The 17,844-nt window shown below is 32.8% G+C and overlaps 2 protein-coding genes across 2 annotated transcripts; both read right to left on the reverse strand.

The window, feature by feature from the left end:
* Positions 1-1,333: 1,333 nt before the first annotated feature.
* Positions 1,334-15,594, reverse strand: LOC139493185 (uncharacterized). Its single transcript, XM_071281376.1, has 12 exons — positions 15,481-15,594; positions 14,566-14,712; positions 9,013-9,089; positions 8,037-8,108; positions 6,242-6,377; positions 5,518-5,652; positions 5,120-5,193; positions 4,278-4,349; positions 3,634-3,808; positions 2,783-2,889; positions 2,543-2,645; positions 1,334-1,619 (listed from the first exon to the last, which is right to left on the reverse strand). The coding sequence occupies exons 1-12, from the start codon at positions 15,518-15,520 to the stop codon at positions 1,384-1,386; spliced, it is 1,374 nt and encodes a 457-aa protein (XP_071137477.1). The 5' UTR covers positions 15,521-15,594; the 3' UTR covers positions 1,334-1,383.
* LOC139493184 (uncharacterized) lies at positions 9,723-14,254 on the reverse strand. The gene is made up of 2 exons (XM_071281375.1): positions 13,783-14,254; positions 9,723-12,407 (listed from the first exon to the last, which is right to left on the reverse strand). The coding sequence occupies exon 2, from the start codon at positions 12,401-12,403 to the stop codon at positions 9,749-9,751; it is 2,655 nt and encodes an 884-aa protein (XP_071137476.1). The 5' UTR covers positions 12,404-12,407; positions 13,783-14,254; the 3' UTR covers positions 9,723-9,748.
* Positions 15,595-17,844: the final 2,250 nt, after the last annotated feature.

Below are 17,844 nucleotides of genomic sequence, written 5' to 3' on the forward strand. Positions count from 1 at the left end.
TAAAAATCTTTCTATACATTAAACCTTGATCCTGTTCTATTAGTCGACCTATCTATCATTGTGTCTCTCTTATTCTTTGAATGTTTTAGTCGTCAAATCAAACCTGATGCCCGTTTAACTCTGCGACTATTTCAGATCATCCATCAATCCATCAGTCTGTGTGCCCTATAATCCCATAGAGCTTTTCCAATCATTCAATTAACCTTGGTGCTTATAAAACAAAATAATGTTTTTAAAATATATATACAGGCAAGTTCATGTTAAAAGCCAATCTGTCTAAGAATCAGGTAATGGCAAAATACAAGACAAACAAATCAAAACACCCTCAACTTTACATTAATGCTAGTTTAAAATGTATAATAGAACACGAATACAAATTCGTTTCTTTTAAATGGTCTTGTATTCAAAGATATATTTGGTTGAAAATGCAAAAGAAATTTACAGTTAAGAGGAGCTTATATGCATAAAAAGAAGCATATGTGGTATGCCTGCAAATGAGACAAACTTAACACTTCACAAGTTATCAAATGATATAAAAATAAACAATTGTTGGTCATTATTCGGCCTTCAACAATGAGCTATATAAGCCCATATCGCAAAGTCAGATATAAAAGACCCCTATATGACAAAGATAATAAAATTAACGGTACCAATTTTCTTGCACCAGATGCGCATTTCGACAATACATGTCTCTTCAGTGATGCTCGTGGCCCAAAAAATTGAAATCCAAAACTTATATAAAAGATGACGAGCTATAATCCAAAAGGTCCAAAAAGTATAGCCAAATCCGTGAAAGGATTCAAACGATTAAACTCAGTACTAAATTTATTTGCAAAACGATGAAAGTGAAAAACAAAGTTGAGAATTGAAATTTAGAATGTTTCAAAGAGACAACAATCCGACCAAAGAGCAGAAAACAGCAAAAGGCCTCCAATGGGTCTTTAACACAGCAAATATTTGACGCATCAACACACGACAATCACTGAATTACAGGCTCTTGGCTTCGGACAGGCACATACCTACAGAGTGTGTAGAAAATAACTCAGTAATTGGTTATTATTCTTACATTTGTACAAAACTTTACCTAGATATTACACAAATTAAAATACATGCAGAACCGAATTGCATTTCTAACTCGGGATGAGGGTAGTCTTAAATAGGATGGTTAGGTCGGCGGGCTGTTTTTCATCCATGTTTTTAAATATTTCTAAGTTGCCGGATATTCACAAAGACTAAGATTTTAAGTATGGAGTGATTTGTTAAATTGACTGATAAATTGACTGATGACATACATTTACTTGAGGCATGATAAATCATAGATATTGGACGGATATAGTTGATGATAGAATAATACAATTATTTTTATTGAAATTATTTAAAGTACTATGATCGTGTAACATAGCACATAGGAATGGCATGGTGATTGCAATCCACAGGTGACAAACCATAAGCATATACTATATGTCCGTTAGTTCCTGTGAAGTATGATATGTAGGCTACTACGCATGTGTTGTGAGTAAGATGGAAATCGTGTTCAATCAGTTGGGGATTCGCTGTCGTCTTGTCACTGTCCCAGATCCAATGATCCAATAAATCTTTAGACAAGGATGTAAATACCTCTGGAAAATAGCAGCAGTTCATTAATAGTTGCTAGGATTTAAAAAAAGATAAAGTATGATTTCCATTGAGACAACTCTTCACAAGAGACCAAATGTTACAGAAATTAACAACTGTATGTAACGTCTTCAACAATGGCTGGATCAAACATGCTAGGACGTTCATTTATGTTTGCTGTCTTGCGTTTAAAAAGTAAAAATAAATTATTCAAAGATTTAAGCTAAGGAAGGACCTTAAACTTCCTATAAAATAGAAGAGCACAAACAAAATATTGTTCTGCACCTATCATATTCTAAATTATGCGCTTGTTATTCAGTGGTTGCCGTTTGTTGGTGTGGTTCATTGGGGTTACTCTCGTTTTTTTATTTTGTTATATAGAATTGTATTACACTAGTCATTTGCGGGCCTTTTATAGCTAGCTGTTCGGTGCGATCCAAGGCTCCATGTTGATGGCAGAACTTTGACCTATAATTGTTATCTTTTTATACATTGTGACTTGGATGGTGAGTTTTCACATTAGAACTCATACCACAAAGAAATCAAAATATTGATAAATAGTCAATAATCGATTCTGTTCCAAAAAATATAAATTTTCGCACCTAGTTAGTTTAAAATGTGGGTCAGAGCTGGGACTGTCGGAATGGTTGATTAGGTACCCCTAATGTTATATGTATGACGATGTTTAAGAGATGGCTTTACTTAAAAAAAAATATCACCTAACGAGTAGTAGATTTCTAACAAGAAGCAATCCTCTTTTTTTTAAAAAGAAATCCTTAGGTATTTCTGGAATATCTTGTCACCTATTTTGTGCAAGGAGATATGTGTTCAATTTGCTGTCTCGGTATTGCTTCATAAAACGTAAAATTGCGAAATAGCCTTTTATATGATTATATTTTTACTTTAATTTTTAATTATAGAAACTTACCGTCACCATGGTGATGATTGTTGTCATAGTGAGAGAACACGTTCAATATTTCCACTTTGTCTGAGAATTTAACCAGATGAGCACACCTATCATGACAGTAGCGCTAAAAATAAATTTATAGTCTATCATTAGTAACAGATATATTTTTACAGTAAAAGAACATTAATACCACACTTCGAGGAAAATTCGACAAAACAAACGCACATAAAGTAAACACATCTTAGGTCTAAATATTACTACCTCAGCATTGACTTTGGTCACGTTTATGTTCGGTGGCATGTGGTAACAGTTTTTGCCTATTGGTTTAAATCCCGCTGGACAGGTCAGATGATACTGATAACTACAATCTGAAAAATGCAATGTGTCATTGATTACAAATAACGCTTTGTTTCATACCACCGCTGTTCATATAAACTATGTAAAAATTATTCGTCATTTCAATGTAAACGAACCACACCATTAAATATTATAAATGACTGGACATTAAAATTTTTCTCATATCTTCTTTTATCAAAAGTAATGTGTGTTGGTTCTTTTTATGTTTGCTGTTTTGTCGACAATGATCTATACATATTCCTCTACTCAAATTCCATTAATTGATATCAAGCGTCAATCACAATAAAAGAAAATCCAGAACAGCGGTTCAGATGTAAAACATTAAGTCTGATACTATTTTGATTTTAATACTGATAAAAGTACATCCAGACATGCGGTTCGGAAGCTCCAACTTTTTAAGGCGTTGTTATCAATATGAAAGTTTGATAATCTAGAAACACTTGTTTTCTTTATGTTGGTTTGCCGACGTTTGGTCTATTTCTCTAACACTCTTAATACATATTGATTAATGTTTATTTCAAGAGTCATTGGCGAGGAATTACTTTAGAAATGCGTAATTTATATCATTGATTGGATTGTTCTTAAGAATTAACTAAAGGTGTTTTCAAATAACGCTTTGGGAATAATCGTTCACATACATATCAGATTCAATAAGTACCCAACTATAAATGAACACATTTGACTGTTTGTAGATCATTATTTGCTCTTTATTGATCTTACGTGTTCTAGCATATATAATTTTTCATTTTTCATACTTTGTCCAACTATTGCAGGCGATGAAGTAGAGACCGTAGCGACTGAAGGTTGAGTTGTCACCGCACCATCGGGATGTGTATTGCAAAAGTCACCAACACAGCATCCCCCGGTGAAGGTAAACTTATCCCGTCTACCTAATACGTGACCTGATGGTGTTTGCAGAAGGTTGCATACCTTTAGAAACAAAATACATATAAAAATGAGTATGTGAAAAGTGTTAATAACATGATAACAAGATATCTTACAAGTAATAATTCTGAGGATATCAACAAATAAGTTTTTATTAATACTTTGTTAATAAAATAAATTATTAAAGATGTAGTTTGATTGCCAATGAGAAAGCTTAGGAACAAAAAGACTAGGCCACAAACATGTTAATTAATTCATCCAATGACCTTGCTTTGTTGTTGTTGTTTTTTTTTTGTTTGGAAGGGGGGGGGGTTACCTTGGCCTGTATGAGTACAACCACAGAAGTTAATAAACTGAATTTCTCATAGGACATGTAGAAAATTCGTCTGTTCGGAACAAATTTCAGTAGCTTCATGCATACGGTTCCTGGCTGTTTTTCGCATATTAAGTTTGAAAGCGTTTAAAACCAACGAGTACCAACAACAATGGACTTAACTAGTAATCTTAACAGTACCTGTTCGTCAATGCACCCTAGTTCGACTGCTGGCAATCTGTTTGATCCTATTTTCTCATAGCCATAACATTGCTGAATCAAAAGTGAAATTGTATAAACCTTTTTTTTTTAAGTATTTCTGTCAGACAAGATACACAGCCTAAAGATTTAAAAAAAGTACCAGCTATAGTAGTTCATATTCAATTGATCAAGCATTGCAATTGTCAAATTTTCAAATAATACTGTAGAGAAAAGATCTTAAATTTGATATCAATAGCCCTTTAGCATTTTTTTTGCTGTCTTAATATATAGTACTATTCAATATTTATAAAGAAAAAATGCTTTGATTTTATGTTTTGCTATAAATTCATTCCAATAAAATGTGTTATTGTAATAAAAAGAGTCATCTGCATCAAATAATATACTCGCAAGGCAACACTAAAACTTAACTTCTTTGCACCTGTCCAGATATGTCCAAGCCAGGAAGCCTTAGGCTTTGGTAGTCTTGTGGCGATATTGTTGTCATTTGTATGTCTCAAGGTTTATAATTGCGTCCATTTCGACGATCATTTATTAATCATTTTTTCTATTCTCTATTTCATTTAACCAGAAACACTTACACAACCTTGTGAAAGCACAATTACTCTAATCACATGGCCGGTAAGACGTGATAACCAATATAAGTATTTGTGTTGTAGGTACTTTTATCCAGTCAGGGAAAACGTCAACCAATTTAAATAAGTCTTCATATCGTTTTGCAAGAAATCAAACGTGCAAATTTAAAGCATTCTCCTTTAAACACAATGATCGACAGGAACCGCACAATATCCATTTTTTTCGTAAATAAAGTACTGACAACTAACCTTTCCATATCCACATGCTGTTGTTTTAGTACAATTAGCTGGATGATTGACTTCATTGCAGTCAAGACAATAAACTACAACATTTATAAAATGAATGAAAAATTGTTCCATTAAAAAAAACCAATTGGTTTAAAAGAAGGGAAAACAAATAAAAAAGATAAGGAAGGAAAGATATCATTTAGAAATTTTCCTCTCGCACGTAAAACCCAAAGTTACAAAAGGAACACATTGAGTTCTTTGCACTTTATGTTTTTGAATTAAGTATAGTTTGAACTATTTTACTAAAAAGGCAATATCAACAAAAAATGTCAAGAATTCTATTTTTGCAAGCTATTGTGACATGTCCTAATCAGCAAGTAAAGTCACACTTGAATTATTTATATATTTTGTCTACTTACAACATTTCTTACACATATGAGGACATATTTTGGAAGCGATACAGTCGTCAGAGCAAGGATTAGGATGAACTATTGCCAGCCTTGTACATACATCGTCGTCCAGGTTCACACAGAAACTTTTATCAGTAGTAGATACTATATAAAATTAAACACAATGTATATACCATATATCGTCTTTTCGTTTTCAAAGGGGATCAACACATCTTCCAATTTAAAAAAAAAAAATGTGTAAAATCGAATTATATAATATTTCAAATACTCAAATGCAAAAAGGTAAAAATCACAAAAATACTGCACTCCGAGGAAAATTCAAAACGGAAAGTCCATAATCAAATGTCAATATCAAAAGTTCAAACACATCAAATGAATGGATTACAACTATTATTATCATGACTTGATACAGGCATTTTGTTAAGTACATTAAGAAATTATTCGCTATGAAGAATTTTGATATTTAAAGGATTTCTTGTTACATTGTTTGAATGTTGAACTGAATTGTAGAATCGTTAAAACAGTTTCAAATATATGAATTTATACATAAACTATTTTGTTCGAATTTCCTTGTTCATATAAATGATTTATATAAGTTCTTTTAATGTTATATAATCGTAAATATGGAAACTGATTGCAGACATGGTGGAATGTTTTGAAATCATATATCATTATATTGTCATCTTATTAATTATTAAACATATTCAACATGTTCAACACTTTCAACACTTACTTGTTGCATTAGTAAAATTTTGTTTTGGTATCACTTTCATGAGAGCGGGCGGTTTATTGTTACATTTATCAGTGTTACAGCATCCGGCATCTAAGTTTACTCTTTTTGTTGATATCGAGGCATATTGTAGACAGGTCTAGGATACATAGAAAACATATTACATCTCAAAATATATGAATCGACGCTTCTTATCTGTTCGATATATAGTAAAATCATGCTTTCAATTATTACAATGACTAAATTAAGATTTGGGGATTAAAGCCAATGAAACAAATAGTTATCAAATGTACCAGGATTATCATTTAAAACGTCAGACGCGCGTTTCGTCTACAAAGACTCATCAGTGACGCTCATATCAAGATAGTTATAATGCAAAACAAGTACAAAATTGAAGAGCATTGAGGACCCAAAATTCCAAAATCATTTGAGTCAAACACGGCTAAGGTAATCTACTCCTGGGATAAGAAAACTCTTATTTTGTCTAAAATATTTAATATAAAAAAGAATATGTGGTATGATTGCCAATGAGACAACTATCCACAAAAGACCAAAATGACACAGAAATTAACAACTATAGGTCACCGTACGGCCTTCAACAATGAGCAAAGCCCATACCGCCTAGTCAACCATAAAAGGCCCCAATAAGACAATGTAAAACAATTCAAACGAGAAAACTAACGGCCTTATTTATGTACAAAAAAAATGAACGAAAAACAAATATGTAACACATAAACAAACGACAACCACTGAATTACAGGCTCCTGACTTGGGACAGGCACATACATAAATAATGTGGCGGGGTTAAAGATGTTAGCGGGATCCCAACCCTCCCCTAACCTAGGACAGTGGTATAACAGTACAACATAAGAAGAAACTATAAAAATCAGTTGAAAAAGGCTTAACTCATCAGAAGGACAAATATACAAGTGGACGTGGCCCGGTACTTATACATCTTGACACAAAAAGACACAATAAACAGATCTGAGAGTACTCGCAGTTATCTGACAGCTAGTTCAAAGTTAAGTTTTGTCAACAGGAAATTTATTAAAATTACCATATAATAAATATTCATGTCAACGCCGAAGTGCTGACTGCTGGGCTGATGATACCCTCGGAGACCAAACGTCCACCAGCAGTGGCATCGACCCAGTGGTGTACCAGGATTATAATTTAATTCGCTAGACACGCGTTCCGTCTACATAGACTCATCAGTGATACGCAGGTCAAAATAGTTATAACGCCAATCAAGTACAAATTTGAAGAGCATTGAGGACTAACAATCGTTGAGGAAAAAATATGCATTATGCTACAATGTGGCAGAGGTATTGTCATATTGTATTGTTCTGCAATTGTGTAGCTCTATGAATTACAAAATATGCATGCAATTAGAAGAAAACAAAATTAAAGAAATAAAAGATGATCAAAATATGTGTTCGTCTCGAAATCGGACAATTATAAACTCTAGTTAATTAAAGGATAAAATGAAAGGATGATGAAACACGAACTCTAATATACAAACCTTAATCGTACCACAACCAAAACGATAAGCCTCAGCATATACAAACCTTAATCGGACCACAACCAAGACGATAAGCCTCAGCATATACAAACCTTAATCGGACCACAACCAAGACGATAAGCCTCAGCATATACAAACCTTAATCGGACCACAACCAAGACGATAAGCCTCAGCATATACAAACCTTAATCGGACCACAACCAAGACGATAAGCCTCAGCATATACAAACCTTAATCGGACCACAACCAAGACGATAAGCCTCAGCATATACAAACCTTAATCGGACCACAACCAAGACGATACGCCTCAGCAAAGTTAATGGTAAAAGTCTGGGCAGTAAAACAATACTGTAATATAATAATTTATCATCAATTGTTATTTTTTTAGCTTTTTCTGTCAGCGTATTTGTTATTATCATTATCTATTTGCAGCTAGAAAATCTAAACGGTCTCAAATCCTATCTTTTAGAAGTATAGAAAAACAACAATTCAACATCTACCATTTTAAATTAAGGGGATCCTATTACGAGAGAAAAATTGTTGTTATTGGTTTTGGTAGGCGGCTTACTTATGTAGTAATTGCGTCTTAAATTCATATAACATAAATATAAAGTATATATACTTTCAGTCTTTAATTTATTTTTAGTATTACGTTTTGGCGAGTAATAAAATGAAACTTTGACGAACATGGTTGAATGAATTACTAGGAAATATGTATATGTTGAGAGACAAAAAAAAATACATATCAGAAGGTACATGTAATAGGAAAATGAAAAAAAGAGCCAATGATAGTTCCTAATGAAATGTACATTATTAATTGATAGGTATCAAAAAAATTGTTTAGAAAATTTATTTGGTTGTTCACCTTTGATAGAAAAATACAAATTGATATCCCGGTCGCTGCTTACATTAATCATATTTGCTAAGGAAACTATCAAAAATATTTTGGACCAAAAATTTGACATTATGCGGTAACGTTTCTAAGAAACTTTCAATATAGTTATGCATAGTGGTTTAGGAGAAGAAGTACGTTAGTGTTCACATATGGCAGGTACACCAAATAATAGGAATCGCATAACGAAATGGAAAATGAGTTGAAAAAGTACATTATGTGAAAATTTAAAGTAAAGTGTCAAGCGGTTATGAAGCAATTGTGGATACATATGTTGGACAAACGAACGAATTCTATTATCCCTACATCTACTGTCAGTTCTTGACAGCTTGTGCTATACCAATATTACACTGTCTTTACCTGATCTTTGGCACATGTCTTTACTGTAGTACATTGGGTAGCGTCGTCAACATCGATACATTCGTAGCAGGTCAGAGCTAAAAGCATTAGAAAACAAATGGAATAAAGAATAACAAGAAACATCATTTCGGTATATTCTTTTAATTTATGATAATAAATCATGTTTATATAGACTTGAATAAAATATCATTATAATAAATACACCAATCATTCATACGCGGTTAAATAGTTACAACTCATACAGACGTCGCGCAAAATACTGGTGATAATAACGTAACGTCGGAAATATAGCAAAAAGCCGTCTTATTTTCTTGTTTTTTACGTAACGTTTTTCTAATGTGATTTCTAATGTGTAAGCATTGATTCATTCAGGGTTTTTTTCATGGGAATATTTTTTTTCAGTAAAGATATTCATGTATATTTTATTTAACGAAAAATGTATATATATATATATATATATATACAACTCGTCTAAACATTATGTTTAGACGAGTTGTATATACATTATGTACACAGCCATGTATCACCATCATTGATGGCGATCCGATGGATACATCTGTTGTAGGGTTGTCACTGACTCAGACGTACTTATATATATATATATATATATATTTTATATTTTTTAATTATAAGCAGAGCCACGTTGAATCATTTCATTTGAATCGGAAAGGTCTACTAAAATATTTTATGAGTGGCTAAACAACAGTGCATGATGTTTTATAATTTAATTCTTATTTCAATCCAAATTGTCCAATACAGAAAGAATGTCTAGATGGGTGTCCTCTGAAATAGTTATACGATAAGAGGCATCTACATCAGCAAGTATGTATAGCAGAGATTTCGTCGGTACCAAAGCAGTCTTTGTCTTTAAAAGTTTATATTTTAACGGATCATTGTCACTGATTTTGTCATAATAATGACCCCGGAAAACCTCGAATCCAGGGGGATATGTAGCACCCCAGCTGTCACTCTCTGCTGAATTCAATACGTGTGAACCTTTGGAAATTTTCATTAAATAATAGTCAAAGTTATCATCGTCGGTTTTGACAGCCACAACAGAGTTTATGGATACCAAATCTGATATGTCTTCTGAAAGAATGTCAGTGTCTTGTGCTACTTCTTCTTCGTTAGAAGTTTGTGTTATTTCGCGTGGCTTAATAGTTTTCTTTACCCCGGTATTTTCTACATTTAAACAGTTAAGATAATTCCCCAAAATGCATTGATCGCACGTGTAACAAGAGAGATCGGAAACAATGATTTCATTACATGTACTAGTAAAAACATGATGTATTTGTCTATTTTGCTGGATCGGCTTAAATATTTTGGAATTGTGTCTATCAATTGAGTCCACATATCGAAATACCCTTCTTTTAAATAATGCACTTCTTGGCTTTTTAAGGCTACTTTCGCAGAACGTAAATAAATCCTTCGCATTCTGAATCACTGTATTGCCACGTAGAACAGATATGTCCGCCTGTCTTTTTATAAATCCCCCCGCGGCATCTTGAGGCCCTTTTGCATGGCTTGTTTCAAAGAAATTTCTATGGAATGTTTTATATCCGAAATCAGGGATGGCAGTAGATAAACTTCCTAAACAGTGCCGCGATTTATATTGGCTAGAACAACCGTCTGTGAATTCATGCATATGATCAACTGTGTATGATATTGAATCTAAATATTCCTTAACTTTCTTTTGGACATATTTTGTAAAATCATTATCATGTTGCAGGTCCGGGGAAATTACGAAAAAATGTTCCGTAATTATTTCCGGAAATTCTTCTGTACTGTCTACACCATCGTATTCTAAAATGGCGTGTCGGTGCATGACGGTTACATGAATGCTGCATTCAGTTCTTTGGAAGTAATTGGATTGGATTTCTTCTTTCTCGACACAGCGATAATTTTCCGAATAATCGTGGATGCATATGCAATGATTGACTGGCAAGTTCTGAACAAGACTTTTAAGTTGATTGCTTTGCCAGTTTGATCGGTGCTGGTGAGCGGGGAAAGTTTCGAGAAGCTTTTTTAAATTGAGAAACATTTCGTTTACGCTAGTTTTCTTTTTTATCAGGGTCAGTCGGCGCCTTACATTTTTACCCTTCGATTTTTCAGTTATATATTCATATTTTTGCCATTCAACAGTTGAAGACGACTGTGATTCGTTGGGTGAAAGTTTGAAATTACCAACTCCGCAAAGGCTACATTTTCGGTCAAGACAATTTTTTCTATAAAATCCATTTACTTTTGGACATAGCGTAATATGTATAAGGTCTGACATTTTCTCAAATACGGGATAGTCACTTTCTTGCGAATCGGTTTCCCTGTCACACGATTTTCTGAACTTCATACATGCTTTGAAAACAAGGTTTGCTTCCACGTGATATCTACAACAGCATGTATTTCTATCTTTTTCAGATGCAGGTCTTACGAAAAACGGTCGAAGTTTCTCAAATGCTCTTTGTCCAATTTTAATTTCCGGATATTTGGCGACAAAATCTAAATACGCATCAGTTTGTGTTTTTTCCAGCACGTGTGTCATATGCGAAGTATATAAGTTTGGTCCCAATCGTTCTCTTTTGATATCGGATTTGTTGCCGGTCGGGTGTGATATGCCATCAGAGAGCCAAAAGTTATAAACTGTTTTCTTTGTTTCTTCTGAAATGGAATCTTTTTTTGTTTTCTGTTGCGTAAGAGCCCATGCAGACGTTTCACTTTTAAGAATTCTAGACCTAATACGCTGGCCTCCAGCAACCCTTCTTGCTGGCAAACCTAAATTTTTACACAGTTTAATTTTACCTCTCGAGTTTGCTAAATTTCCCCCGCTGATTGATGCAGTAACAGAATTCATTACCGAACGTGCATTCTTAGATCGCTTTAATTTTGTAGATTTTATTATTTCTTGAATATCTGCAACGACGGCCATTTCAACTGGCGAAACTGAATGTTTCAGATTAGCTATTGTTGGCGATCGAGGGGATCTGCGGGCCAAATAAGTCGATATAACTGCGCATCGTTTAGATGGAGATTTTGGTAAACCTTCTTTAAATTTTCTTAGGGCTCTGGCCTTTTCCATTCTGTTTTTGAAAACATTTGAACCTTCTGGTACAACAAGTGACATTGATGAAAGTTCTACATTTTTTTTACCTCTGTGTTTACGGACATTCATTTTATTTTTTAGTTTTCTTTCATTTATTTTCTTAGATTTCTCCCTTTGTTCTCTCTTTTTTCTTGCATTAATCGTTTGACTATATGTTTTTGTCTCGCTCTCTTTATTCTTGTACAACTTTCCATAAGATTTTCTACTCGTTTCATTTTTCTGAAGCCTTTTTCGTTCTCTGTTCCTAATAAGTATTTCCTTAGCCGAAAGTTTACTTTTTTTTCTGTTATTCATATTTCTGAAAGCATATTTATATTTGAATGTACACAAAATTTTGGTCTGATTTTTTTAAGTCCGATTATTTTAATTGATTGTTGGTTTATAAATACATTCAATAATTAAATATGAGTCTTTTTTGTCTCGTGTTTTATTTTTTTGGAACTAATCATTCTCCTGAAACACCAGAGATCATTTCGGTTGTTTGAAGGGATTGGTGCCTCTTGTTTTGTCTACGAAAATTATCTAATATGGTAACTCTTCTTTTAGATTGTTCCAGAACTTCCTAAAGTCAAATCATTTTTTACGAATTTTAATATAGAATAATATTTTTATTTCATTAAGGGAGCAACCATTTGATTTTAATGGGGGGGGGGGGGGGGGGGGGGGGGTGCTAGGATGAAAAATTTTGTCCGGCATTTTTTTTAGTTGTTATCTCGGTCCTGCCTTTTTATTTTCACTATATTTGGTCCTGCCTTTTTTTACAAGTTTATCCTGGGTTTGTTTGCCAACTGCTCATCCTGCCCTTTTAACCCCACCGCAGTTCGCGCCTGTCCTAAGTCAGGTACCTATAGCTTTTGTTAGTCTTTTATATTTTTTTACTTTTAGTTCATCTCTGTGTTTCGAAGTGAAGAGTGGCGTCCATTTTCTTGATCTAGTATACATTAGGATTTCGGGGCCTACTCAAGACCTCCTCTGGGTGCGGGATTTCTCGCATGTTGAAGACCCATTGGTGGCCTTGAGCTGTTTTCTACGTTTTGGTCGGGTTGTTATCTCTTTGACATATTCCCCGTTTCCATTCTTATTCATTATTTTTTTACTCGAAACTCCTGTCTGCCTTTTTTTTACACTCAAAACCCCTGTCCTCCCTCTTTTTCAAATTTCATTCTAGCCCCCCCCCCCTTAAAAATCAAATGGAAGCTCCCTAAGGCAAAAACATGCCCATATCGTTTCATGTTTGGAGATCGATTCTTTACAAGTTCTTCTTATAATTTCTTTTGCGTATTGACTCTGTGTGAAATATGACGTTTCATTATTTTTCGACGTTTTTTGTCTCATTGGACATTTTTTCTGATTTTTCTTTTCTTTATTTGCGAAAAGGATAAAATATAAAAACAGCCAGTATTTATATTATCATGTTCAGTATTTGTTGTAATTTTTGAAATCTGTATCAGTATTTTTCTTCTGATTTAATCGCGATACATCGTAGATCCCGAAATCGTCAAAATGGAATATTTGTTTGGATTTCAGATGATACGGGACATTTTTTCTGATTTTAAATTTTTTCAATAGTTTTTTTTTTAAAACAAGTAAACTCAAAAAGTTTGGTACCAATTTAAACAGAAATGTTTGTAATTTATAAATTATAAATATAAACGATATCCTTTTAAAATTACCTTCAGTATATGAATTTGATCTTCAAAGTTTGCAGTTGGAGTCTAGATTATTTGTCACCATTACAAGATCAAAAAGTTGCTATGACGTCATTTTTCTACATGTATGACGTCATATATGTAAGTAAAATTATGTAATTCAAAACTTTACATATGGTTCTTAATTCCTTCCAAATGAGAACTACCTTTGGCTACTCAATCCATATTTCATTCTCAAAAATGTTTGGAGATCTCAATGTTCAATGTTACGCATTACACGGCAAAATTGCCTATTTCATAAAATTTAGCGCTTCAAATCGAAACCTATTCGTGAAAAAAATATCATGAAAAACAGATATTTTGTTGCCATTAGATTGGGTAACGAAAATTATTTAGCGATTCTGCAAATTGTTGCGTCCTAAACGGACAGTTAGCCTTTTCGCCGATTTTTCTCGAATCACCTTCAAATTGTCACCAGTATCTTGCGCGACGTCACAACGTTTTCTGAATGGTTTCATTTTAATATGAGTATAACAATATGAAAATGGGGCATGATTGCCAATGTGATTACAATCCAACAGAGTCAAAAGGACGAGTATTTAAGCAACTATTTGTCACTGTGCAGTTTTCAACAATGAATAAATGACATACCGTATACAAATATTATCAGGTATCTTTTTATCTTCATATAAATTTATCGTTTATCACATTAAAGCATACCGTTTAGAATGTTCAACAAAGTAAATATCTTGGAGAAAAAAAAAGGATTGTGAAATTGTTCATCACTTGTTGATTATATATACTTACGACATAAACCACAAGTTCTTTTACAGAATTTAGACAAACAGGGATCACCACACATGTCTGGTATCCGACTTTGCATCAAACTACACAACGATTTACTATCATCATCACATATCTCAGCCAACGTCACAGTAAACAATACACATATTACTGAAAATAAAATAAAAAACTTTATAAAAGTTAATGAAATGAAGAGCAAACGTTATAATAAACAAAACAGATGATGAGTTTTCCAAGGTTTTAGTTTGTAACCAGGGTTTGGTTTTGCTTAAAGATTTATGAATATTGAACAGATGTAAACTATTGTTACTTTTATTTACCACAACTTAAATGAGTGAAAACACAAATATTTCATTAAAGTTGTTGTAATGATTAGCAAACTTTACTGTTCACACAACACAAGTTACTAAAAACACAAAAAACTTCATAACTGTAAGTCGAATGATCGGCGAACGTTAAAGAAAAAACAACACAAGTTACTGAAAACACAACTTCATTAGAGTCAATTTAATAATTAGCATGCGTAGGAATAAACACTACACAGTGTACTTAAAACACAAAGACTTCATTATAGTCAATAAAATAATCATTAAACGTAAGAATAAACACATAACACAAGTTACTGAATATTCGAAGACTTCATAAGAGTCAATCAAATGATAAGAAAACATGAGAATAAACACTACACTATGTACTGAATGCATCGAATAGTTAGAAAACGTAAGAGTAAAGACAACACAGGTTACTGAAAACATAAAGACTTCATAAGAGTCAATATAACGATAAGTAAATTTTACTACATTGTCAAATGATGTTGTACACATTGAAAACGACATTTCTTATTCGTCCTTGATGTATTTAGAAAAGGAGTTTATATAAAAGAAAATGTCAGATGAACAGTCCTATAGTTGTACTGACCTGATAGAGTAACAATTCTGTAATATTTCATGGTCGACATTTTAGGTGACCTTGTTGTCTTATCCTTTTATCAGTTCTGTGGCATGACTTTATATATTTCTCTATTGATATTGATCTAAATCTGTTGTTCACGAATCCAAACAGAAATGTAAACATGTGAACGTGTTCAACCTCAGCTTTTCGTAACATTTATGAAATAATACAATATCACAGTTTTAAAGACGAAGGGAACTATTGTCGTGAACATATATTCACGAGTTTAAAACACAGTTTTCAGAATATTATTGAACCAGTCGAGGATTATATATATATAAAAAAAACGAAATGCAAGAAAATGGAGACATATGATCTAATTCCGAATAGGTTAAGGTCGTGATGTCGTTGATACAAATTATAACTTTATAAAGTGTTAATACTCATGCTACATCTATCTTTAAAACACTTAAATTTGCTAAACACCTTATCTTATTTTAATGATAAATATGTTCCTTCCCTCCGACCAACTGCGTTGCGTAAATCGTAAATCATTTAGAGGAATCTGCTTGATAACGTTAAAAGGTATTTTCATTTCATCCTGTAATTCAAACAATACGACCACGACACTTACAAAAGAAGAATTTCTGTACATACATATTTATTTTACTTTGCTATCGAATTTTAATCAGAGATGATGAACTTGATCTTTGTTTACTGTACTCGATGACAAAATTGTCCTTGCACAAAATAAGCTTGCTCGATTTGTCAAGTGCTCTTTCTATATTATTAACACCAATATTATAAGCAATCAAAACAGGATTTTTTAGTTACTGTGACACTTCCCACTCTAAGGAGGATATATATCAGATGTGGATACTAGAAAGTTTTGCTAGAGAACATACAATCTTAATCGGTCTCTTTTAGCAATAAAATGAAAACGTTTGACTCTAGTATACCCTAATCTAAACTTACAGACAAATCAAAAGAAAATAATGACCACAGAAGACACAGATATCTTGTTTTAGACGGGATAAACATTGTAAAATACAGCTTTAATATAGACAAAAAATCCTCAAAAACTGACATTGTCAAGATCCTTGACTTTTTGATTGACAAAATGTTCATGACGTTTACAAGTAGCATTTTGTAACAATTAGTATTAAAAAAATATACGTCATTTAGCTGTTATACCATATAATCATAGTACGTCACATCCGGCTGCATATGAAAAAGGGCAGAACAAATATTCCTTTGAATGTGAAAGTTGTAGGAAATTGATCATACATTTAATTGCAGTAAAACATATCCGAGTCATAAAACATACCGGTATATCTTTGGTGGTTTCAAAGCATCATTATTTTTTCATTTGGTGTTTCTATAGATTACTTTCGAAATTCGTGGTTACATGGGTAGTCTGTAGTACTGGACATGATATAACTTTACTCATGCCAATCATTTCTTTATTTAAAGGTAATTAGATAGGATAGATCAATTGTGGTATGTGCATTATGAGGAGCTGTACATGCACTTCGACTGTTACTCTCCTTTGTTAAAATGTCATGCTGTTAAGTGAAATACCACAAAGATGATTTATTCTGAGGAATTTAGTATCGAAAAACACATCATGATTTTATGAGAACATTGCCAAAGATGTCCATTAGTTGTATTTATAATCCAAGAGTCATCTTTTGTATCATATTGAATTTTTCGTAGGACAATGAGATAAATTATCACACTATGTTCTACCATGATGCAGTTTGATTTGGATTTTTCCCGAATCGCTTTAGACTTACTTTATGCTAATTTTTTCTCAAATTATAGAAATGATAATAACAAAACTTGACATTAAAGTCTGAGTTAACAAGTAGCACAATGAGTTGGAGGGGGGGGGGGAGGGGGGGGAAAATTTGATTGTTTAACAAAAAGTCTTCTTTTAATAAAATATATATACCACCTAATCTTAGAATGTTGCATACGAAAACTTTTCGAAAAATGTTTCCTTGCATTTGACAGTTGTATTAAAATATTTCTGAGTCATAAACATATCTATCAGGTGTTTCAAAGCACAGTACTTTTTTATTTGGTATTACTATAGAACATTTTGGAATCTTGAAGTACTTCCACCTCAGGAATAAATAACCTTAGCTGTATTTCACATTACTTTTAAGAATAATTGGTCCTATGCTTTTTAACTTCGTTCTTTATTTTGCCTTTTTAACTTTTTTTTAATTAGAACGTCACTGAAATTTTAATCCTGGTATATATGAAGATATTATTTACATGGTTGTTTGTTGTACACAGTGGGAAAAGGGGCGGACATTTGATTGGTTAACGTTCAGGGATGGTTATAGAAATGCAATGTTAAATTCTTTCTATAGTACTAAACAG

This window comes from Mytilus edulis, chromosome 10, assembly GCF_963676685.1.
Source record: "Mytilus edulis chromosome 10, xbMytEdul2.2, whole genome shotgun sequence".
NCBI classification, from domain to species: Eukaryota; Metazoa; Mollusca; class Bivalvia; order Mytilida; family Mytilidae; genus Mytilus; species Mytilus edulis.

Bases quoted from the DNA above. Each gene is read 5' to 3' on its own strand.
- LOC139493184 (XM_071281375.1), bottom strand. From the start codon at position 12,403: ATGAATAACAGAAAAAAAAGTAAACTTTCGGCTAAGGAAATACTTATT.
- LOC139493185 (XM_071281376.1), bottom strand. From the start codon at position 15,520: ATGTCGACCATGAAATATTACAGAATTGTTACTCTATCAG. The intron at 6,378-8,036 runs GTTTGTATATGC...TATGTATCCTAG, and splicing joins TTGGTTGTGGTCCGATTAAG to ACCTGTCTACAATATGCCTC. The intron at 2,646-2,782 runs GTAGTAATATTT...ATTTATTTTTAG, and splicing joins TGACCAAAGTCAATGCTGAG to CGCTACTGTCATGATAGGTG.